At 37.5% G+C, this 26,400-nt stretch overlaps 1 protein-coding gene across 1 annotated transcript; it reads left to right on the plus strand.

Moving 5' to 3' along the window:
• Positions 1–940: 940 nt before the first annotated feature.
• On the plus strand, positions 941–25,769 carry LOC149787199 (gamma-butyrobetaine dioxygenase-like). Its single transcript, XM_089976065.1, has 13 exons — positions 941–3,647; positions 5,333–5,724; positions 7,030–7,103; positions 8,260–8,363; positions 9,618–9,745; positions 10,374–10,516; positions 11,168–11,229; positions 12,064–12,139; positions 12,819–12,863; positions 13,434–13,558; positions 17,935–18,075; positions 25,133–25,193; positions 25,683–25,769. The coding sequence occupies exons 2-13, from the start codon at positions 5,619–5,621 to the stop codon at positions 25,767–25,769; spliced, it is 1,152 nt and encodes a 383-aa protein (XP_089832191.1). The 5' UTR covers positions 941–3,647; positions 5,333–5,618.
• The last annotated feature ends 631 nt before the right edge of the window (positions 25,770–26,400 follow it).

Raw genomic sequence — 26,400 nt, forward strand, 5'->3', positions numbered from 1 at the left:
ATCTTCTTAATGTTATAACCCAAGAGGTCTCCGACAGGCTCACCACTCAAGTGACACAGGAGATACATAACAAATTTGATCAGCTGGTAGCTATGCTCAGACCGTTCACCGAAAATATTCCACAAACTGGGATTCAACTTCAACTCTCCCTAGCACAGACAACACACAAGCAGCGTCCATGGTCTCCCTCGCCATTTTGCAAACCACGGCTTCACTTACAGGTACAACTGCTGATACAGGTAACGCTGTCTAAATCGTTTCTCCCGGGGGGGGGGGGGCTTTTAAAATAACAATTTGTAAGCTCGTCGGTCACACCATCCGCTCTAATCCCTGATAAAATTAACGCAAACATGTGGGCGGGCTCTTACATTGATTTTACTTCCCTCCTGAGTAACTCGCAGAATGCGGGTTTCAAATTTCATTTAGATACGCACAGTACTGGTCCTGAACTTAGCGTTGTCCCAAAAATTAGGAAAGTCTAAGTGATAATAAAAGAGTGGATTCTTGCTTGGAGCAGGTTCACAGTGTCCTATGTGACAAATATCACCTGGTTAGTACCTCTCTTCCCCACCACATACAAACTGTCCTTAAACCTGAGAGGAGACATGCTGATTGGAGGTACTATGATGAAAACTTTAGACAATTGATTGCAAAGGGGAAAGCTAAATGGAGTACCAAGCATCTAGAACTCTACATGACGGCTGTGCTAGAATCGGATCATAACAACTACGCGAAAATCAATCCATCAAAAATTACAAACATTAAGAATCCGAAGGGAGTTTGTTTTAGTTACCACAAAAGCGGTTGCTTTTCATGGAATTTTCAGCACAAGTGCTTCAGTTGTTTAGGGGGACACTGATTAATTCGCTATTCCAAACCAATTTTTCATCCCTTTAAGGTACTTCTACAATACAGCCAACAACTGCAGAGACGTAACAACCAGCTTTTTCGTTTCCAACGATCAGAACAACCTCGGACCACTAACGCGAATACCAAGAAACCTGTCGGCAAATAGTGCTGATCCTTTGCCTACCCAGGTCATAATTTACCGCTTGCAATATTAGCTCCATGATTTCGATCATACCACAATGGAATACCTGCTTTTAGGTTTTCAAATGATTTTTTTGATGTGGGATTTAAGGGGACATTGCAAACACGCATGTAATAATCTGAAATCAGCTCAAACTAATGCCCAAATACAGAAAGAATTTTCAACGGGTCGCTTTGCAGGGCCTTCTCGTACAAAACCATTGCCCAATTTACACATTTCGCCGCTGGGTCTAGTCGAAAAGAAAATGCATGGGTCTTTCAGACTAATTCATCACCTTTCATTCCCACTGGGCGATTCAGTTAACGATGCAATTCCACCTCAACAATCAGCAGTACATTACGAAGCCATTGATAATGCCATCACATGTATAAAACAGCTGGGTAAGGAGTGTTTTATGGTAAAAACAGACGTATCAAATTCTTTCCGCATTCTTCCTATTTGTCTCATGCAATAACATTCTTTTGGCTTTTTTTGGCGGAATATGTACTATTTTGACAAATGCTTACCAATGGATTGTAGTTCCAGTTACCAGATATTTGAGACCTTTAGCAAGTCTCTTCAATAGATAGCGAACACAAAGTTGTCTATAACACACATGACACATATTTTCGACGATTTTGTAATAATAGCTGCAACTCGTGTCCAATGCCAGCATAAGCAAGATCGCTTCATGGCTGTATGTGCCGACATCGGCGTTCCTATTTCTGCGGATAAACACTTTGCACTGTCAACAACCATGACGTACCTCGGATACGAAATGGATTCCTTGAGAATGGAGGTTCGCTTCCCACGGACAGACTAGAAAAATGTAGTGAACTCATACATTTATATCTGGCTCGAAATAAAGTTACTCTCAAGGAGTTCCAATCCATCATAGGTACTCTTAGCTTTGCTTGCGCAGTAGTTTTGCGGGACGAGCTTTCTTAGGCGACTAATCAACTTGACAATTGAAATCTCAAAACCGCATCACCACATTAGACTAACAAAAGAAGTAAAATAAGATTTAACAGCCGGCAAAACCTTTTAACCAGTTTTAACGATGGACCTTTATTCTTACCTTAATTTGGCTGACTTACGACATGTTAGACTTGTGCGCAGATGCTTTTGCCTCAGTCGGATACGGTGCGATTCTAGGCACACACTATTTCTGTGGCATTTGGGATCAGACATGAGCATATCAAAATATAGCGCTTCTAGAATGCAACCCCATCGTTCTGGTATTTGAGGTCTGGGGAGAAAACTTATCAAATAAACGTATCTATTTCCACACTGACAATCAAGCCTTCGTTGAAATCATAAATAAGCAATCCTTTAAGGACAAAACAATCATGAATTTCATTCGTAAATTTGCATTATATTGCCTTAAATTAAATATCTTGTTCAGGGCAAAACACAGACCGGGTATACCTAACAGACTCGCCGATGCAATTTCTCGCCAACAGGTTTCGAGATTCCACGCCATGGCTTCCTATGCGGACTCACCCTCATCGCATTCTGCTTCTTCCAACCTTGCTCACCTAGAGAGTACTCTTGACCATTTGCTTTAATACATCCTACACCCAGCTACACAAAACACATATAAGTGGGCTTGGACGCTATATAAAGAGTTCTCTCTCCTCGTTTCAATAACCAATTTGTCCCCTTCTCATAGCGCACTTAATCAACAAGAAAATTGCAGCATCTTCGATGTCCACTTATGTTTCTGCAGTTGGATATGTGCACAAACTTAACGGCTTCGCAGACCCTTCTTCATCTTATTCAAAAACTCATTCAAACCATAAGCTTACAGTTTCTATGACGCATACCATCTCAGACCTTTTCAGGCTTGCCATGTTTTCGGCCATGTTTACATTGGCTTCCCATACCTTTCTTTCTCAGAATAGGAGAGATTACAATGCAAACAACTGCACATCAGAATGATAATTTGATACAATTATCTCAAGTCACTTTTCCCACAAGCGTCTTGCAATCACTTTTCGACACTTCAAACACGACTCGGGACAACCATATACATTGCATGTTGCTGCCCAACAAAATCATGCGACATTTCCGGTGACTCATTTTCAAAAGCATATCTAACCCTCAGGGGTTACTACAGGACCGCTTTTTATGAACCAAAATGGGCAACCAGTTTCCAGAGTAGAATTTAGTACAGAACATAGAACATCCCATTTGCTTTTGTGGCTTTGCCTCTAACCATTTCAAGTCCCATAGCTTCAGAATTGGCGCCGCCACTGATTCGGCCAGACAAGGTTTCACTGACAACCAAATAAGTGAATTAGGTCGCTGAAGATCAGATGCATTTAAGAAATACATGAGGTCAGGCAAAAGGATCTCAACGTTGTAACACATAAGCCACTTTTTCTAAGATCGCCATTCTGCCGTGTGTGCTACTTTCTCTTTCAGGTCTCTTCCGTTGCACAGACCTAGACCCCTGGGCATCGACCGTGCTTTGCTAAGTTATCATTCACTCGACCCGGACTAATCTGTGTCCACCTGCCTTTTCGACCACCAGGAGCGTATGAGGGTATGAGGGTACACTATCAGCTCATGAAAACCACCAGCGCATTCAGGAAGTACGCGCACCCGTTTCAAAGTTAGTTTTTTCTCAATCCTACATACATGCTGGATATATCCTAACCACCGTTAAGTATGGGGGTGCTCTATTGCCGCGGGGGTACAGAATCCATCGGTTCAATTTTGATCAACATTGATAGTTTCTTTTCTTTAATGCTTGACATTTTTGTTCTTTCCCCCACCCATCATTTTGTGGCTGCCAGAAATGCAGCAAGCTCTATTTGCTGTATTTCTGTTTATGGCGGTTGCAGCCTGAAAACGTTTTTGTATTATACTCTATGTCTCATTGTTCAATTTCTTAGCACGTTTACTCTATAGACTTTGTCCAAATATTTATGTTATGTTCTAAATACATAGAAAATATTTGTTTCACTATTATCATTCATGTTCAGTACAAAGTCACGAAAGTGGCCAGCATCAAACACAATGTTTGTCTTTGTCTTGATTTCAATAAGGGAAACCTTTAATGTGATCAAAAGTGCAAGGAACTTGGTCAATTCTATCAGTGATTTATAATTTCTAACCTGACTGTGAGTAGAGTGCCCTTAACACCGTCATCATATGCGCGTTTCGTGCTTAACGGAATTTTTGAATATAATAGACAGATATGCTCGAGATCCATTTCCAGTTCCTGGACAAGTCCACTTTCGGGATAGGGGTGTGTACACGATCACAGATGTAAATACATATATCGTCTGCTTCTGATATTTACAACGATGAATCAAGCAAAAGAAAAGAATGACAACACATTTGCCTTTCAAGTTTATAAAGGGATATAACTCCAAACTCTCATCATTATGGTAACTTACAGAATTTTCCGGCAGTTACCGAATGAGATGAAATACGTCATTTTGTTGTCTGATGGAAACAAACTAGTCCATAGTGTACGCAATATGGCGCCGTGATAGTATAGAAAGTCAGCTAAGCACGAAAGGTGCAGTGGATGCAAGTATTATAGAGTGACACCACCTACCACTTAGTTAAATTTATTTGCTTGGCTGCATCTGACAAATTGTAAATTTGCAAAAGATAGAAAGGTCTGCTATTCCTTTAATGCTATCGCATTTTGTATACTTTCCGCCATCTTGAATTTCTCAACCGGTATCAGCGTGTATGTCTCATTGGTTAGTTTCGCATTGTGACACCTCCCTAACTTTTAAGGTTGAAGGCATGAACCTAATTATCTCAAGCCTAGCATTTGTAAATTCACACAGAAGCTAAATCTGTAATGTGGTTTTGATTTACTTTGAGTTAGGCTTGGAAATGGGTTGGCTTGTTGGTGACTGTCTGTGACAGTTAGACGAGCATTGGAGATCAAATGCGTAACTTGGGCTGCAAAGGAACAGCAGACATGGGTTATGTATTAACGTGTCTGCTACAGAGGTAAAAATCGAAAAATCTAGATGACTGAGGGGTGATAAACAGCATGCAATTTGTTATAGTACTAGTGAAATTTATTCATGCATAAGGCACATACTGATTCTTTTAGCTGCCTAATCACACGAAACTCTCTTTGCTGTCAAAAATAAGTGTAAAATTTAGGGGTTGGTGGCAGCGTTGGTTCAGTATAAAAGCCACCAGTTGCATCAAGAAATAACCTGATTTGCCGCAGTCAAAATCTCACGTGTATGATTTCTACAAAAGTCATTAGTTTGCTTTGATTTGTATGTTCAGTGTAAACGTATTCTCATTTGTCTTCAATAGGTCATTGTCCGATGCGAATTCACCAGATAAACTGTCCAGTGAGACCTTAGACAATGTGTGCCTGACCTGGTATCGGGAGCATCCTTGGAGGTCATGGTATTTCACCAGATAGCATATGTACGTATGTAGTAGTGATAATAGATGGTACAATGGAAGTAGAGAGCAAAACCATTACTCCGCCCACAATTTCCACGTGCAATGGTGATGACGGCGGACACTGGCCAATGCTGTGCTTATAAAATGAATCAAAATCTTAATTGTTCCAGTTGGCATAGACTTCACGCAAATGTTTGCCACAGTGAGCAGCACATCTCGACATTTAATGGTGTGCGTTAAGAGAACGAGAAATCTCCACCGTGTTTATGTACGACAGTTGGTCACGTTGGCTAGCTGTAAGTATATCATAAAATAATATATTATCTTACATTTCAAATAAAACGTCGTACTGATCGTTGATTGAAGTGATATATCTCTGGTTGCTAGAAAGCAAATATTGTATCATTGTATGACATGTGATGACACCATCGAAGCTATTCGACTACAACGAAGTGTTTGTTGTCATAGGTTTTAACGACATTTTTCAGCACAAGATAGGCTAATGCATTTGTTTATATAAACTTGGCAATCGTTCCCTTGCCGTTACCACAGTTGCCATTTCGACGATAGATGGAAAATACCAACTTATTTTAAAGTCATGCATGAGTTCGCATCGACTGGGGTATGACAGTTATATCGCTTTACTTTCTTCATAAACGTATTCACTGACATATGTATTGTAATTGTGTTTGTTACACACTGGTCAATTTAACATTGACTGTTAATTTGAACAGTTTAAGAATAACTTATCCAGTAGGCGAAACGTAATTTTCAATCAACACAGTAATCAAATGATTCGTGTTGTTTTTGTAAACGTTTGTTGATGTAATACGTCAGTTGACAACTCCTGAACGAAATTGATATTATTCAGCTCAAGAGCTACACATGTTTATATTCGATATAGCTTATAAGATACCCAGTATAGTACCAGATTTTGCTCAAACGCTGCACATGCTTGTACTCGGTGGTACTGAAAAAAACACTTTACAGGCTTGTAGTCAATGTTGTTCAAAAGCTACACAGGCATGTACTCCAAATTGCTCAAAAACAATATATATATATATATATATATATATATATATATATATATATATATATATATATATACATATATACTATTTTGTTCTTGTATTCTGCCAATTATAAGGAAGTCAGGTCACCATCATAGATAAGAGTTTTGAGTTGTGCCTATTAATTTAATTGAAAGGATATTGCAATAATGTCGGGATACTGCAAATGAGTAATTAATTTTTGGACAGCAGAATCGCAATTAACATCTCAAGCAAAACCTTTAGACGAAAACACTTACGATCAAATAATGACTGAAATTATAATATCTGAATTTACTCTGACTGTCTCTGAGAATTATATGAAAAAATATAGGGGATAATGTAGATGAAAATATAGGTTAGTAATATTATTGGTTGTATTATTGTATCGTAAGTCTAATATTATTGTAGCACCCACAGTAGAGTAAAACTACAATTATATTTACCGTATAACTTATGAAGGATTACTTTATTATAAGACATAAAGTCGTTGATACAAATTTCTACTGGCAATAATATACAAATTTTGAAATTTAATGTATTTAATTTCAGATGAACACAAACGACTAATCCAACGCTGGCAGGGTCCAACTTCCCAGGCTAATAACATCAGATTATATACAATGGTAACGAATCTAACATCGCTTATATACAATGGTAACGAATCTAATATCGCTTATATACAATGGTAACGAATCTTACATCGCTTAATTTGGTTATTATTTAGCTTACCTTTCTATTATCCATTAATGGATATTTGTTCTCAAAATTTGGGCAATCGAAATATAGAGAGGTTAGGAATAGCAAAATACCATCTAGTTACAATATAAGAGTAATTTAGATTATTACTTACAGTGTAACAGTAATTTAGATTATTAGTTACAATGTAACAGTAATTTAGGTTATTAGTTAAGCAGGTCATTGTATCTATACATTATGTTTATGATGTAGTGGGCGTAACGCAATATTTCGACCGCTCTGGTGGCCTAGTGGTTATGGCGTCCGCCTCGGATGCGGGAGGTCGTGGATTCTATCCCCGGCCGAGTCATACCAAAGACTTACAGAAATGGTACAAACAGCTGCCTCGCTCTGCATTCAGCATTAAGAGGTTAGTGTTAGGACTGGTCGGCCTGGTGTCAGGATAATATAATTGAGTCGGACACCATGCTACATGTCTGTGGCATGATGCCCAATTTCTAGACATCACTATAAACTGCCACACTGCAGACATCGTTGTGATATGTCTGAACAATTGTTAAAGCTACGTTAAAAGTCCAAATCACAATACATCACATAACGCCATATTTCAGCACGTGATAAGCTATACATGGTGACCAATATATATGGCGGAGTGAAAACCCGGAAAAATCATGGTGTAAACTAATTACTCACGAAAAGCTACTGGCAGGCTTTCTCAAATGTGGTCGCTAAATAACAATACATGTAATATATAGTGAATTTGTGATCAAACGTGTTATGTGTATTAAAAGACGATTTCTACTTTGCAGGTTAACATTGGGTATCAATTCTTTTCTATCGGAAAATAAATATTTAGACTAATTTAAACTGCATAGTTTTGAAAGACATTTTAAATAAATAAATACATTTTTTAAGCAAAAGAATGCAACTTTATGAAGAAGTAATGCATTTCTCCCATAGTACAGCAATAGGCCCAGAATTATACCATGTTGTTCAAATGTTCATAAAATATTGATGATACTAAACTGTAGACATTAAAACATTTATTCATGCGATATGATTGTACATCGTTTGTCGCTCCAGCCGACTCAGAATGTGACAGCAAGGCAACAACAGGTTGTAAGCGCTAACCTGGAAGAGGATGGTCGCCAATTAGTGATTACTTGGATGGATGGTGTCAGATCACGGTAAAGCAAGCTTATGCGTATCAGCATTAGTAAAATACCATATGTCTGCAATTCACCTGTAACATGTGGCAATATTTTTAAGAAAGACTGTGCAAGAGCATACACCCAAAGCAATATAAGTGTTATTACCCTTTTTATGTAATACTTTAAAACATTTGACAAACCTTTATATTTAGATTACCAATGTTAGTACTTAGGCATATCCACACATATAGAGTTGGATTTATTTGGGAATACTACTAAAAAATTTTCAGACCTTTCATCATTAGCACTTGTTGGAAATTATAGGAATATTTATGCTTTAATTCGCAATACCCTAAATTACTTTTGTTTTCATTTTCCACTTGTATTCTAGGAAAGAATGTATTTGTTGAATTATACAAGAATTCTCACTCTTTGCTGTTACTTAAGACCATAAAGTCGTAATACTTGCATGCCAAACGGAAATAATTAAATAACGTGTACTTGTTGTATTGCAATTCTTGATGAAAAGTATTATGCCAAAGACTCTAAACGGCATATTATTGACATGTTAAGAGAAAATTATAGACTTCAGGGGATCCGGAAGTGTTATGAAAAGAACTGAAAGTCTTACATAGTTGATACTTATGGTTCCGACCTTATTTACCATATACCCTCAAAGTTTCATATCAGACTGAAGAATCTTTTCTCATATAAATTGTATGTTGCAATTACGTTGATAGAGGTGCTTTGGCTCAGACTATGAATGATGTCATATTGACCTCCACCAGACCGATCACAGCTGTAAGATAATGAAATGTGTTCCCATTAACACGATAGCTAAATATTTTATAAACATACAATATCATGATGACCATGGGACAACACGTTTTTATTTCTGGTTGATCGGAAGATGACAGCATCTGGATTCAGAAGAATGGTGACCATGTATTGGAGGAGGCTAATATTTGGCATTTTCGTTTTTAAGTTCAGCTTTTTTCATACTTACAACAAGAAACTTTTGCAGAAGCATTACACGACAGATGCACGCGAGACCAAGGTAACTTGGGAATCATTAACAATGTATAAATATTAGGCAGTTAGTGCTGATCCTGAATTAAAACTCAACAAATGCATCGAGATCCAAGCGAATAAATCCCGCATTATTGAGTTTAGTCAGATGGGCATTGGATTATTAGAAGGAGTTAACAAGTAACTAGCCTATTACGAGTTGAAGACAATATTTATATGGAATTAGAAGTTCAGGATCACCCACAACCAGTTGCATTTCAGGTACCACAGCTTATGGCTGAGATTCAGCTGTCAGTGTCCAGAGTGTTTTCAAGCCTCCAGCAATATGAAACACGTTCACGTGGAAGAGATAGATTTCCATACAGTCCTGGAAAAGGCCTCATTATCCGGTAAGCTGAACATTAGTTACGTTCCAGTTTAGTACATGTACCATCATGTCTGGAAAACTAAACATTCGGATCATAACATCTTTCTACAAGTACTTTCATCATATATCTTCTGTTCTTTAGTTTGCTCCTAATTACTATTACATATTATTTCTCTGCCGTGTCTAAAATCCAACCCCTATCATTCTCATTCACAAGCACACAATCACACATTAAGATGTCTTACTCATTAACGTTCTGCCACCAGTGTTTCATGGGACATCTATCATAACACGACAGACACCAAACCTATACCGATTACATATCTATCCTGATTTAAAGGTTTAATGGGCTTTGAGGGATTTAAAAGTTCTGTCTCTACAGTGTTTGACTCATACGAACATCCAAAAGTTTCTATCCACTTCCACGAGTCCCTCTTCTCCAATCTATTTTATATTGATTAGTTCAGTAAGGAAGCATTCCGTCTCAGGATAACAAAACGAAAGCGATAACAGCTCGAATCAGATTTCTTAATTTTTATATGTATAAAGAGAATTTAGTCTACATGCTCTGCCTAGTACATTCGTGGTATATCTCGTGATATCTTTCGTCCAGATGGTCGAACAATTTTATTGGCCTTTTTCTGCTGCAGATGACGGCCTTAGCATATCGCTGAAATGGAGTTCCGGAGGTCACGTGGGCACCATCGATCTGGCCAGTCTTAGGGCCAACAGATATGACTCAGATGCTTTGGCAACCCGACATCGCTTGACTACAGCTCTCTTTCTGCAGGAGGTAAAAAAAGAGAAACAAGAGCGAATTGTACAAATACAAGTACAGCTACGTTTAGATGTGTAACTTCGTGACATCATTTTCTATTAGACGGTACAATTTGTCAGGATGCACAAATTTCACAATCATTTTCTTTAAATTGTTTAAATCCTTGAGGCGAGAGGGCCATGTATATGACATTTATAAAATATCTCTAATTTATATGACATTGCTGTAGGGGCTCAGTGTACAATTATTGTCGTTTATTTGGAGATTATTTGTTTTACCTGCTATTCATTATCAGTGAATTATTTGTTGGAAACGGCTCACGGAACAAGCTGAACATATTTTAAATCATTTGTTTTGCAAATAATCTTTAAGAACATATTCTAGTAATGTATTCTTTTGGTTGAAAACTGGTGAATATTTGCGTCTGCAAAATTTCTGATCAGGATTTGATTACCATTATTTAATGGGTGTCAATTAGCAATTACATCGCACAATTGATTTCTTGTCACAATTACAATTTATATAGTAACATTGCAGAACTATTTTCATTTTCAAACTGGTTCAAAATGAATATAAATGGTAAGTAAATATATTTGTCCTCAATGACCTTTATAAGAATAACTTGTGTCACGGTTAATGACAGAGCTAAAGCTATGTCTCTTTCAGGGGGATCCGATTCCTGAAGTAAACTATGAAGAAGTGATTGCATCAGATAAGGGTATATACAAGTAAGCTGCCCACAAGATACATGTTATATTGCTCTATGAGGTCAATAAATCTGTCCAACAACGAAATTTTTATTATGACGGTGATTAACGTTCACGAGATAGATTTATCGGTTTCTTACTACATATGTAACTATTAAGGCGCTACTGACATTGGGATATATTTCTTCTGCATCCTCGATCAAGGCAAAGTTTTTTTGCGTCAGAGAGACGAGTTACTGATTACAATTTGTTGGTATGATTATGAGGTTATGACAAATTGATATACTTAGTTTCCTATATTATGAAAACTTATCAGTAGCACAACATCATTATACAATTTTTATGAAATCTGCATAATTATATCAACACAGTCTCGATCACGTAACAATGTATATAGATGTTGTTTTTTTGTTTTTTTAACGATCGCAACTTAATAGGTCTAAATGTATGAGAACACATCTAGAAGCAACAATTTTCATTTATTATGAAACGCTTATCTGGTTTGTTGCAGTGAGGACTCTACCAATGGATGCAGCACGTTTCAGCCAATCAGTAACATTAAACAAGTTGTTTAGAAACGTAATCATTTGAGTTGTACATGCACTCTCTTATGTTCGTCGAATGTGAAGAGCAGATCAAACAAACAAAACTTCCAACGACTTTCTCCTCGGTAATAAATTGCGACCAAGTTTAATATAATGGGACAAATTAATACAGAATTACATATATCAGTGTGCCTTTAGTACCGAAAAGCACTTAAATAAAATTAAGTGTTTCTGTTGTAAACTATTACATTAAATTATGCGAATATAATTTTTTATTCGTTTTAAGAGGTCTCTTTATATTTTACCAAAGGTGGCTCAGCTACATCGGTGATTACGGAATTTGTTTGATGAAAGGTGTTCCGACAGAGAAACGGTCAATTCTACAGGTACGAAATATTACAACAGACCACGTTATTCCAAATAATAGCATCCACCATAAAAAATATAATATGAAAACGTATCGTTTATTGTAAATCGGAATCTAGTACCATTCGTTACACACACAGTCAACGCATCTGAGTGCGCATGAATACCTAAATCAGTGCTCTAATGAAACACGTTATCTATGAGAGCTTGAACTCATCAGATTATGATGCTTTTACCGCTAACTTAGCTGTGTGCAAGGTAATCTTTAACCGTTAAGCTAATTCGGCTAGTCGGTTAAATAAAGCAACATGTAAAACACGTTATAAAAGTAGTTCAGTTTTAGTTCTATGATGTATAAGCTTTAGCTTTACTGCGTTACATGATGCAAATACAACAAATCTTAATCCCTGTAACAAAGGCTATGTAACTATCAATACGTTGCCTGGGCTCTGAGACAAATGGAATATTTATATATTATAGAAAAATATTACTCGTTCTCCAATTAAATACATTATCTTCTGAATAATTTGGGTAACTTACTGCCTGAATATGGAATTATTTTCCCCCATCAGTATGACGCTAATGTTTAAATTCATTACGAATAAATAGGCGGGCGGGTTTCTCCTTAAGTTTTCATCATTAATGAATCTAGCTTTAAAACTATTATTTTATTCGATTTTTCTTATCTTTTTCCTTCAGATTGTGGAGAAAATTGCTCCCGTACAGAGGACGAGTTATGGTGACGTAAGTGTCACAATTGCATACAATTCTTGGAAAAATATAGTTTTACCAAGGTTGCAGAGGTTAAACTCTGTTCAACAAACAAAGAAAAATATTCAGCTTAGATACAGACACAATCGATTATAGGTTACTTCTAGTAATTAATATTATTTATTATCTTACTTTACTGACTCGTTGATGGCCTAGTTTTGTTTTACACATATTGACTGGAAACGAGGAGGTCATATCGCGGGCAGCCACGGGAGAGATAAGAGCGTAGCAGATTTTCGCCGGTTGTTTCTAGCGATGAGAATATGATTAATCAAAATGATCACTAACTCTTTCCCATTGTGGTGACGTATATATTCTAGGGACTATTCATTTTAAGATGTTTGGTAGGCCTATTATGATACATTTCAGAAAACAGTTAGATATTGATAGGCAAAAAATATATCTTTCCTTTTCCATTAGATAAAAACGAAAGCATGATGGCCGGAAAATATTTTGTATAGCATGTGTTAATTTTTAATCCAAACGGGATACCGTGCAAATGGTGATTCTAAGAGGTGACTTCTCTTGTTCTCTTGTTCCTAGGTTTTTGATGTTGTTCAGGAATGCAGACCTTCCCATGTCGCTTACTCCTCAGTGAAACTGCCTCTTCACATGGACTACCTATACCTAGATGCGGCACCGGGGATACAGTTTCTGCACTGTATTCGGTAAGAGAGATTCTCCGTTTAGTGACTTTTTGTCAGCACTATAATATGAAATGTATCTTTTTATCAATAGTGTTACCGATTTATTACTAAAAACCATAACTATTATTTATAGTCACTTGCGGAAATGCGAGAACAGGACGGAATGAAAACGGTCCATATCAACGTCAATGATTCCGCTCTAGTACATTGGGTCACACATTCCTAATTTTAAATATGTTATGTTATTAGAAAAAATAGGCACCAATCGTAATTTAGTTTTGAAATGTGCAACTAAAAGTGTCAATTTTGATATATTGGGGACTTTTGATTTGGATGTGCCTATGTAAAAATCTACACAGATAATCGGTCTTTGCAGAAAGACTTTCGTTTTTTTTTTCCTAAGCATGTGAGGTAGATGTATAAATACATGATAAAGCTGAATTGTGTCTCACTGATGCTACGTGAAAATTTGGAACGTCTAAAATTGTCAGCTCTTTCTGAGAAATAATTCTGATATTCAATTCTGTCAAAAAACGCAAGGGGAAGTTTCTACCTGAAATTAATAAAATCCATAAAATAGCAAGTCTTCAGCGTCACTGTGTAAATTATATTTTTGTCATAATATCAGCTACAATTCTGTTTCAAAACCTGGTCCTATCATATTAACAGTTATATACAATCTAACAATATCCGTACACAAATTGATATAGCAAACAAAATGATATTGACGTGAAAGGATTTTTCTTCTTTTTCTTCTGACTAACAGGATTAGAATGACATTAAGCTATCGAATCAAGGAAACAGTAACGAATTTTATGCACTATTGCTAATTTATACACTGTTATTAATATATACACTGTAGCTAATGTATACATGGTGGTCAGCACTGTAAAATTAATCATTACATCATATTCAAATATCTAAAAATTCAAAATCTATGGAACTATGACAAATTTAAAATTAGTAGAAATTTTTTCAAAACTAAACAGCATAATAAGGGAACCTAACGTTCTGCTAATTTTTATGTGTGGTTTATTTAATTCAGACTGTGAAAACTTGCATCGCCAATCGTATTTTTGTAGTGACTTTGAAATCAAATCTTTCTTTCGAAGTTGTTTTGACCGGATTGCCTCTTTTACCTCAACGGAATATCTCATGTGTATTATGCAAACTGAAATTATAACAAAACCACAAGTCCTGTGATGATCCTACTATTTACGTTGCAAGCGATCCATACAGCAATGTGTTGCCGGATGGTAACGGCGTCCAGTTAGGTATGATTTTAAATCTCTGTAAAAAAAATATGTATAGATACTGATTAAAATGTTTGGTACATATTCCTACAATATTAACATGTAAAACTGGATAATGGGCCTCGTTTTGAAGTCACAAAGTAATTTGCCACTGTGCTATTTGTTGGCAATACTACAATTTCTTCTATAAATATGTTACCAAATCACAATACCTTCAGATAACTGCTACTACCTCGCTTTACCAGCCCTCTCAGATACAGCTTTCAGGTAAAGAGAGCTAAATGTTGTCTGCCGACCTATGTGGTGGTCAGGCAGAGTGATCGCCCGCTAGGTGAAAGAACTGGAAACAAAGGCTAACAACCTCTCGGTTACTACTTCCGCTAGTGCCAAGAAGCACGCGCTCGTCACAAAGGGGATCACAAAAGCCAGAAACTTGGTGGAAGGTATACCTTTTAAAGTTGGAGAGATTTTTTTCCACCTCTAAGGAACGTATACTCTATCTATATTTTCAACTTGTCTCTGCCTATGCCAACAAAGTTTTGCCAGTTTCCTAACACTTTGTAGTCGTCACACATTTAGGAACTTAAATGGGCAGCCTACGCGACTTCACATGCAGGTTTGGCTGTAATTATTTTATACGTGCTAGACTTTAACACTTATAAAAACTTCTTTTATATGAGTAATTCCATTACGATATGGTACATACTGGTGCATTCCTCTTCTAAGTCATTCGTAGCGTCCTGTCGCCAACTTCAATGATTTTATTTGCACATGCGGTCTGTGAACCATTTCCCTTACAGGTACTTTCCTCAAAATGGATATTACCGCATCTACTTTCTGCATATCTATAACTTTACCTCAGTTCTATTTTATGTGATTTTTTTTGTGCGTAATGTTGGCACTTGCGTATATTTCTGCATTGCATTCGGTTTTGGTCGGACAGGTACAGGTCAGCTTTATATACATGTTTTACTCAGTCGTGCCTTGCCCATGTTTCATAAGTATTCCATCATATGTATAGAGAACTTAGTCACTCGCATGGGTAACCTATGCGACTTTACTAGATAGGTTCGGCCTAGAGACAGGTCTAACCCACATACCGCCTCGATACCCTAATTCGACACTATGATTTGAGTAGTTCCTCAAGCTTCAAAAGAAATCAGTTCTCAAATTCTATAAACTATGCCAGGAGAGGAGACTCTTTATTCAGCGATTGTCTCAAAGTCAGTTTTTAATTCTGGACTTCAGCGGCAGACCTCGTCACTCTTTGCCAGCTGCATGCATTACATGCGATTTTAGCTTCAGCTCATGCTACTGGATGTTACGGGATGATTCAGCCCTCCGAACATCCATTGAGGGCGTTTCACGCCTTTGACTTCCCAGTATTCTAGCTTTCCTCTCCTGCTCCATCACCAGAGGAACATCGTTTGTTTATTTTATGACGAAACTGAAGTTTCCACGTATTTACTTTTACATTCCGGGAAATTTACAGGCATTCTTACCTGACTTCATCATTAGTTGGTGGACGGCTCTGTAGTGGCAATACATCAGTATTTCCTTTGGAAACTGCAGCCATCGGCAGTGATATCGCTGCTCTGAGGGTGACAAAGCGATACCCCATACATATTCATCGGATGGCCTTTGATAACACTCAGTTAGTGCGCTATATCGTTGCCTTGTCTTCTCTCTTGGACATTTTTGGTCTCTGTGGCTATTTTCCAACACGCGAAACAGTGTTGCTTTCCTCTCACAACGAATACCTCAGGCATTTATGGGAATTGGTCTCAATAATGGTCAGGGTACTGAACGGAGCCGCTAAACAAAGTTTGCCAACGGTATTTCCACAGTTATGATTTGCGATTGGCGAAAAGATACGTGTGCTACACTTTTCTGAGGTACCATCATATCGAACATTGGGCGGGTTTTACTTTTATGGTGTTTTTGTTTCTGGTCAGGAAGACAAATAGCAGACTCGGACCTATTATTGTCTCAGTCATGTAAATAAATGTGTCCTTCCACTAAAATTCAAACTCAGCACCTCTGGGCGGTCATTAAACACCTGTCGTCGTGGTTGTTTGAGCACATGAGAGGAATCTAAGTTTTAGGAGGTTCCGATGCAGGATTGATGAAGGCATTGATCCACGACCGATCCTATCTGAGTGGAGCAACGAGGATGAGGCGATAGACTACTTCTCTTGCTTTCTATATCACTTTTAGAATCAGATTTATGGGAGGTTGTTCCAATATAGTGATGGAGCGTCGACTGCCCAATCTTTTGGGTCCAGGACTGGAGTGAGAAAGGAAGGGAGTTTGGTATTTCACCTAGTTCCATCGTGTACATATCTTAGTGAAAACTGAGTGATGACTCCTTAGGTATTATGAATAGGTAAATATTTTCCTAGAAACATGTTTTGCTATGCCAATCATGTTATAGAACGTTATTTTGTCTCTCGATTAGTATTAACTGTATGCACAGGTTTAAAGAAACTAAAAAGGTAACAAACATTTTCAGAGCTTTTCTAATACCCAGTTGTTTGAATTTGAATCTGAAAATTATTAACTTCATGTAGATGACAGTTAACGTAACGTAACTTTCATAAGAATGCATGTTCCAACTTTGCATTACTTGTGAGTGTTATTCTGGAAAGAAATGTGGTGTGACTGACATTAGTGTATCATTTGAAAGAGTTTTTAATGACTTAAGTGGTGTGGCTCTTAAAATAGAGCATGGTGCCAGTTTTACCCATGTGACGTGCTGACAATTACTCACAGTACTTTTAAGATGATCACATGCTGAATGATTATCTGCTACAAATCATTGCACTTGCTCACAATATTTGGGTACTCTTGGTGTCTAGTTTTGGTTTGTTGTTAGCAAGTGTTAGTTTGGTGAAGTTTTGGTTTGCTTGTTCTTTCATCAAACCAATATGATGCGCTTTCGCGAGTCTCTTATAAAGAAATTTAGGGTGCTGTTTTCTTGGGAACCCAAGTGAACAAAGATAATAAATAAAATATTAAATGCAAATGTATAATTATTCATTATATATATATATATATATATATATATATATATATATATATATATATATATATATATATATATATATTGGTTTCACCTGTCTCCTCTTGGTTGTATGGCGACAGATTTGACGACACTGTGAAGGGAGGAGATTCAACCTTTGTCGATTTACTTCATGTTGCCGAGGACTTCCGGAAGCGATACCCCGATGAATTCGAAGTACTTACTAGAATCCCAGTCATATTTTCGAAGATTCATTTAGACAGGTCAGTATTCTTTTTTACCTGATAATTTAGGCCCATATTCTCGAAATAAAGAGTGAGTGTACAACACGTTGTCTTTTTCGCACATATTTCACATGCAAAGCCTCATAGAATCTCCACCAATCTTCCTTGCAAGGCACTCGACAAAGATTTGGAATGTTTACTTGGAGGTGACTTAAAGAGTTGAATTAGTACATGCACAAATATTAGCTCTTTATTCTTACTAAGTTTTAACCTTTAGCTCAAGTTACACTTTATACAAAATTTTGTATATGGGATCATGAAAATTGGTGAGGGCATGCATCTTACTATGTAGCAGCATTAGGAAGGTGGGATGGGGATATCTCAGTATCTTACTTATTACCTACCCACGGTTGCAAGCGCATGAAAAATAGTGGTGATGTATTCGGCTATAATCTTATACCGGATATACCCACGGGTTCGCTGGTAAGTCTGACACATGCACGTCGAGAAAAAATGTGATGATTATATCAGCCATGATAAAATATCACGATTGCAGTGTTATTGATCCTCCACGTTCATCCTTGAGAAGCATTATTGATTATTACGCGTCAGCCTAAAATACACTGGCTGAAGATTACATCAATAATCTCGCTGGTAAAGTCCGGTCTTTCAGTATAAATTTCACATGTCTGTAATCTCAAGGACGAAATCATGCCGAAGGAACTGAATTTACCTCAGCCAGGCTTAGGAGACCTTGATCGCTCGCGATATGGAAATATAACTCACTTTTACAGACAATGAACATTCGAAAGGAAATCAATTTCCCTTGTATGTTGGATTGTGTCAGCGGAATGTATTACTCATTCATCAAAAGCGACGTTAACTTTATATATTAGTGCCTGTTTTTTAGTTTTTACTTTGTCAGTGGTGAGATTGTTAAATGGATGACATTGTAGAAATACATCGCGGGTTCAAGTCACGAACGCGGATATTTTGTTGTCTATTAATATGGCGACGGTCGTGATTAGATTGTTGTAGATAGTAACTGAAAGTCAACTTTGAGGAATGTACTGACCGGTAGTAATCATTACCCGACACAGATAATTTCCTTGAGAAGTAGTCAATGAACAATTTGGCCTTAAAACAATCTGTACAACAGCTTTATATGACATCTGTATCTGCAGTCTCAAGGTATGCATATCTGTTCTTTACTATCTCCTTTTTTAAATCATTGGAAACAATAACTCACATAGAACCATTAACATCGAGACAATATGTTTAAAATACGATGAGATACAGGTAAACAGTGACACTCCTCGTCTCGTCTTATTCTCATTCATGTCCCGGCTGCAAAAAAAAAACAAATGTTGGAATTCTTTGCTCACAGTCAGATTTAAGAGTATTGATTAACGCAATGGTCGGCTGCAGGTCGGCGATTACATCATTCAACATTTTTATGGCCGAATCGAGCCTGTCACAAGCATAGTTATTTGATGAGTTAGTGGTTTGCCACTAAACCAGATAGCAGATTTATTAAAATAATAATCATTCGAGCCTGTATAAACGCCTTAGTATAGAGATTTCTCTGGGATCTGCCTCTACATTACCAATCACCGTGTTTAAACTCACGAATGTGGATTTCACCAACCTCACCCCAAAACGTGACTGATTTCATACTTTGTCAGAGCTTCAAATCGGCATGTAACGATTTTTTGTAATCCTGCAGCATGGTTGGTTTTTCAGCAATATCGGCAAGTTTCATGGGAATATGACTGGACATTCCAAAATTTTCATCGATGGTTTTTTTGGCGTCGTGGAAATCATTGGATGATTTGTCAAAGACGCCCAACCTGACTGGGGGCGTGTGGTTACAGGCTTTGGTAATTTCTATTTTAGAGTGTAACATTTAAACATTATCCAGCGCAGTTAGTTTCGTAACGACAACATCCAGTTTTGTTTTGACAAGATTTGGTTTTCACAAAATTCATCGATTGTTTTAGACTTTAGAGTCTTCCTGGACATTTGTACATGAAAGTTTAAACGCCTTTACATGCTTAATTTCGCAAGTTCGCGTATCGTTTGTCTCGGTCTTTTTCTGGGTCTCGCACAGGAACAACTTTAGTATTGTTCATGCTGAGTTCACACCGTATTGTCTCTGGTGAAAAACGACTTCGTTCTTCATTTGCGATCAGCGCACATGCCATTCCATTATCTCTTTTTACACTTGTCTCATTGATTTTGACGGTCTTGCTATTTTAGCACTATCAGTCACTTTAATAATGTTAGTTTTAATCTGACCAAACTGATTTTGATGCACCACAACTTCTTTAATATCTACCTTAGTATAGTCCACTAGCGTGGCTAAGTCGTCTCATGTGGCAAATTTGTATGTGTCCACGAACGCGGCTTGTATGCCGTCTCAACGCACAACGATCATCCAAAAATGTCTGTGTTCATATTTTTATTACAGCAATGTTTAATTACCCATACTGGTTACGTTCTAAAAATAACCGTGCCATATCTTTGTGCAACGCAATCACCAGATTGGAATTGTCTGTCACCACAATAAGTGCCTCTATAGCTTCTTCCCACCTATAGGAGGAAATCATCGCGGTTTTGTGATGTCAGCGTTGCTACCCAGAGAGGTGTTTCGCTTCCACTGAGCGGCCTATTTTGTGTGCCCCTGATCAACGTGCCGTTGCAAGATTTGGTGCTATTTTAGTGTCTACATATCCTGCAGCGCAAAGGGTAGCGGATTTTACAGCGGCTGGTGCAATGGGAATGGCTGAGACTTTTCAGCGGCCAGCACTGCTGATATTGTTGGGAGAAAGAGGATTTGTGACAGAGCGGCGACATCAGACGCAGACAGCGTTATTTCCATTCCACGACAAGATTTGTGTGCCTCATTGAAATGACGCATCTGTCGCTAGGTTACCCCTAGTTTATTTTGCTCCCCCAAGACTTATGTGTTTGATAATGGCAGTGTTACTCTCTAGTTGTTTTTGGCGACCGATCGTTTCACTCACATGCAACATAAAATAATATTGATAATAGCACACTTGTTCATCCCTTAACGCCGATGTGTCCATGTCAAATGCAGGTTCTGATACAAGTTTGAACATTTTGTATCAAAGTGGATGAAACTTAGTTGTTTGAGCCACGCTGCCTGCAAACAAGATTCGCCGTTATATTACGGTATGGCATTATCAAATTATTTACTCGCTCGGCTGAGGTGGCATTGATGGTTTAACTGACTCTTGCGATCATGTCTTCCGCCATAGAAGACATGCGACAACTAATGGTTTATCCTTCTAGAAACCAGTCTCGATTATATGACTTTTATCGCTGAGATCCCACTGGATTACCCCGGAGAACCACAATTGTCTTCTGACATTTGTTTTGTTAGCCAGCGAAATCCTATGTTCACCAGCCGTGTGAAAATGTTGCTAATTAACCCCTGAATAACATCGCTAAGTCCATATCGGTAATAAACTCGGTGCACAGAGAAGCGTGATTTTACGACCTTGAAGAGGTAAATGCGTGCGCGTGTAAGATCGATATTGTTTATTTTGTCGCTTGCCACTAACTATAACTCCATACCCCTGTTATACAAACTAACGGCAAGCGTTTCTCCCCTCTTGATCTGCCAGTGTAAATCTCATACGAGAATGAATATTATTGTGACGCCTCATCAACACTGCCTGTGTGGGTAGGAATGTGGTTAATTGGCGTGGAGATTTATTCACAAAAGATATACAAAACTTATTTCAGGCGGCTAACGTTTAGATCGACGGCGTCGCAAGTGATATTTATCTCGATCGTCAATGTGATGCACGCAATTATAGGAGCTATATGACATGCATCGCGAACTGGAAAAGTAACCACTTTTTGTTCCCCAGTCGTGCCTGATGGCCACCCGAGTACGGTCTTCATTAAAGACGCTCCTACGTCTACGAGGTACCCTCAGTGGATATTTCAATCAAGGAGCTTATTATGAGATCGTGAACGGTAACTGCGATTTTAGAATCATGACAAGGTATCGCGCTTATATAACGTGGAAATTCAGCACTCATTTCATCGATCTCGTAAGCGCCGTGAGGAAAAAAGTAGTGTGTAATTGGTTGGTAGACCACCAATTGGTGCCATTATTATGGTGAACTAACTGTAATACACAAGAAGTTGAGCCACCGATATCTCAAGTTGGTTACTAGGCATCCATGATTCCGGAAGGAAACAAAACATCAACACCATCATTGTGGTATTAGGAGTGATATGTTCAATTATTCTATCGAGTCGTCAAATTACTCCAGCTGTGAAATCCATTATATTGCTGACACGTGTGTAATTGAGGCGATGAATCGCCGCAGTCCCTGTACACGTCACTTATTAGCTCGTTGATCAGCGCGGCGTACACATGGAACTAGTACCCCTAAAATATTGCTGCTGCATCGTTAATGATATTGTGGGAAGTGTTGCCCGCGTGTAACCTTCTCTCGAGGTTTATAATCGATCAGTTTGTCTCATAAAGTCATCCGGAAACCACTATCTTTAGTTGGCTTTTTCAGATGGAGATTGATTCTGTACGCGCTTATATTTACATTTCTCAAAACCATACTGCGTATGCAAATTATTGCCATACAGGGTAATCGTTGCTTTTGGCCCTCTTATCTTTGTTGTGGCACCTCGGATTGCTCAAATGACCCCCCGGGAGACGCGCTAGTTTTTCGTTGGCTTAATGAAAAGGTGAAATGTTTGTTCGAATCCCGCACTGAGATCGTCCTTGGTTGAGTGACGCGATTGTAATTGTTGTTTGACTGTATCACGCGCTAGCAAATATTGTTGTAACGTTTTTCCGCTAGTCGTTGTTTTCGTGACATTATTATTATTGCACACTCCAATGCACAAGCGTCCTGTGTATTTACAAGTAAAGAAAATAAATATTATAAAAAATGGATGCAAAAATATAGAACTGATAAGAACTGATAAGCAGTGAAACTCTAACTTTCAAATAGAAAATCACAATTCTTCCAAAAAATTGTGAATGTAACATATGTATTAAAAAAATGAAGTAGAGCGAATACGTAAACGACGCCACCCATGATTACAGTTCGAGTACAGAAGTATCATGGAATTTAGGTCATATATTCTCAAATCTTTTATCGTCCCACATGAAAAAAAATAAACTTGGACGAATAGTTGAATCTATCCGCAGGGCCGTAGGAGAAAAGTTTAAAAAGGAAAAGGGAATCAGTATATTGACGATCTCTCCAATATATCTGACCGGCAGCGTGTCACCTACACAGTGCTTTTGTACCTTAATGCATACAATCCAATATTGCACTGACATCGAAATGGTTACCAACCCATGTGATTGACTATAAGTGTCCGGTTGTATTCGTCAAAAGAAATTTTTAAAACGGGTTATAAAATAAATGAGGCCAGAACACCATGTGACATCAATAATTCTGAGCTTGTGCGAGTCTGCCCCGTTAAAAATAAATAGGATATTGACGATGGAGTTCTGTGTGCATCGTTTTGCTAGATATGTGACGTTAGTGTTATTGTGTCTGCCCTTGGAAAATATCGCTGCCTTTGCTTTTGGATTAGATTGTATATATAACATGTCGCACATGCATTCATTCAACTATACGCGCGTGGGCCATTAAGTTAGCCATGAGAGAGAGAGAGAGAGAGAGAGAGAGAGAGAGAGAGAGAAATCTAATAGGAAATGTCTGGAGATATTTCGTTGCGATAAAACTTTGAACGCTTAGACCACATTGCTCATCAAACTGTTCGGCCACAAAATTGATCACGCAGCGGTGTTTTCCTACGTAATCTAATGTGACATACTTCACACGGAATACGACCGCCACCTTCTCTAACTCTGTCAGCACGTATCCAACATAATGTGTTGCCACAATGATGTCTATAATTTTGTGTCTTCCAAAACAAGGTGCCATTGACACTTACATTTTGCAATCATTGTTATCAGAATTTTAATTTTTTAATTTATTGTTAGCGGTCTGAGACTTTTTGTCAATGTGCGGATGCGTCTGGCAGATGGCCCGGGGAGTATCTGCTATAAACATTGTTGACGAACGCATCCTCACAATTTGTTGCATCGCGCGCACTGGAGTAGGTAATATATAAGATGCATATATGATCCCTCCCTCCCGTATCACACCCGCATAACAAAGGTAAGTCACCGTTAACAATGTTTGACTCCTCACTGACTTCTCTAAACTTCGTTGCATTTTAATTCTTTTTATCATGTTCTATTCTTGTTAAAAATATCAAGCAAGATGATAGTATGCAGCTATCTTAGTACGACACCATTGCAACAAGAAGGTCAATGTCACTAGCATACAACATTTTACTTGTTTAGGTTAAGTTTGTGCATATAGGTTTTGACTAAATATACCGTTTGCACTCTGCAAAAGATTCTGTTTTACGTACAAGGAGGAAACGTTTTAGGGAGATGCATTATATAATTGCCACGAACTCTTTATAAAATTTGGTCAATGTTTTCAATACTTACGCTTCACTGACTTTGGTTACCTTATGTTTTTTTTATAGTCTGTTTTACTCTCTGTTATCTTAGAATAGTCCAACATGACGACTGATTGCATCTGTTAGTGCCACACCCTTACATACAAAAATGTAGATAGCATTTTACTGGTTAAGCTTATGTTTTTGTGTTTAGCCCATAACCAAATATGCCTTGTTGCATCATGTGTACATGCTGGTATATATAGCACTATCCAACCGTGTAATGGGATCCGTCTATTTGAAGACTAAGCCCTAAAGCAGGTCACTGTGCATTTAATTCACGGCCCATATTTAACACTGACTCTGTCACTGTGACCTACATTCATATTTTGATGGCTTAGGCTAAGAGTTTACTTTTAGTTAAATGCCAAGTGGGTGTTTGCCTGTAGACGCTATACTATCTAGAATTATGAAAGTTGGTGATAATATGCACTACTCTCTCATTTCCCGAGGATTTTTTTTATGGCCCATAGTTTATGCTTCTCTTATCATAAGCGTTAAGTATATTTATAACACTGCTTTGCAGTTTGAATCCAATCTTTTTCAGAGAACATCCAATATACATGGTCCATGAACGAAAACATATTGAGGTGAACGGCGTTGGTGAGGCAAGTTACAATTCTCTCAATCTTTTTCCCTCTCTCCCCCCCCCCTCTCTGGACTGGATAAAAATTAACGTTTGGAATTGTGTGGCACATGCTGCTTTTACACTTTACTATACCCATATTCCTTGAACGTTTCCAATGAAAAATCATTTTAGCAGTATCAGCAAATACTGTTATTAAAGGAATCCATGACAAGTGTAGAAAGTCCTATTCTTGTTAAGACTTGTCTTAAAATAAGTAAACAATGTTAACACATTGGTCCCTTTTCTACTTATTTTGCTATATATAGGACATTATGAAATGAGATGTAAAAGTAATATTTAAGAATTGACTTACATGAAATTACCAAAATATTCTGCAAAATATGTTTTGTTTTAATTGCCATAGTAAACTTACATTTGTTTTCATGACACAAAAATCATTTATTGTGGTATAACATATGGACAAATAGCTATTTCTCTGTCCATAATATAATATATTAATTTATCGCAGATTGTGAGGATTAGTTGGCATCCATTTACACAGTCTTCAATGGCAGTACCCGAAGTAAGTCACTCAGTCAGTTGGTATATCAGTTAGATATAAAGAGAACAAATAGTGATGTTGCATGGCAGCGATACAATATAACGTTCTGTACAATATAATCATCGTCATCGTCGTCAATAATTGCAGCATCAGAAGTGATTCTAGCAGCCATAACTTTGTGATACCAAACATAATAACTGATTGAAGCGGTATTGCGTTGAAAGTTACATGTAAATTAAATGTTATGACTTTGTAAGGTACATGACGTTAGTAGCGTAACCTAGTAATGATACATATAAACATACACGATCAGTTGGTATAACTGTGTAGGGTGATATAAATGCACATCATAAAGTGATATGACTTTTGTGAGATACTTGAAAGATACATCATGAAGATGTCTGTCCTTATAAGGCGCTTGAAACACATATTGAAATTGTACGAATTTTTAAGGTATTTTAGACATACATTAACATATTTATTTCCAAGCTCTATCACGTTTACACCATACATCGGCATGAAACTTTTGCGATAGTTGACATAGTATCAAAGCAACACGAAAACCGAATCTTTGCCAAGTAGAAGGGCTACAATGACATTTTATAACATAATAATGATTTATTCGTTAGATATATTCCAAAAGGTCAGGTAAATACTACTTTAATAAAGGATTGTTTGATACCTA

Source organism: Sinohyriopsis cumingii, chromosome 12 (assembly GCF_028554795.1).
Source record: "Sinohyriopsis cumingii isolate HCF-2022 chromosome 12, ASM2855479v2, whole genome shotgun sequence".
NCBI lineage: Eukaryota > Metazoa > Mollusca > Bivalvia > Unionida > Unionidae > Sinohyriopsis > Sinohyriopsis cumingii.

Coding starts and splice junctions, on each gene's coding strand:
- LOC149787199 (XM_089976065.1), top strand. CDS start 5,619: ATGTTTGCCACAGTGAGCAGCACATCTCGACATTTAATGGTGTGCGTT. Junction 13,559..17,934: donor CAGTTTCTGCACTGTATTCG/GTAAGAGAGATT, acceptor GTATGGCGACAG/ATTTGACGACACTGTGAAGG. Junction 25,194..25,682: donor AGGTGAACGGCGTTGGTGAG/GCAAGTTACAAT, acceptor AATTTATCGCAG/ATTGTGAGGATTAGTTGGCA.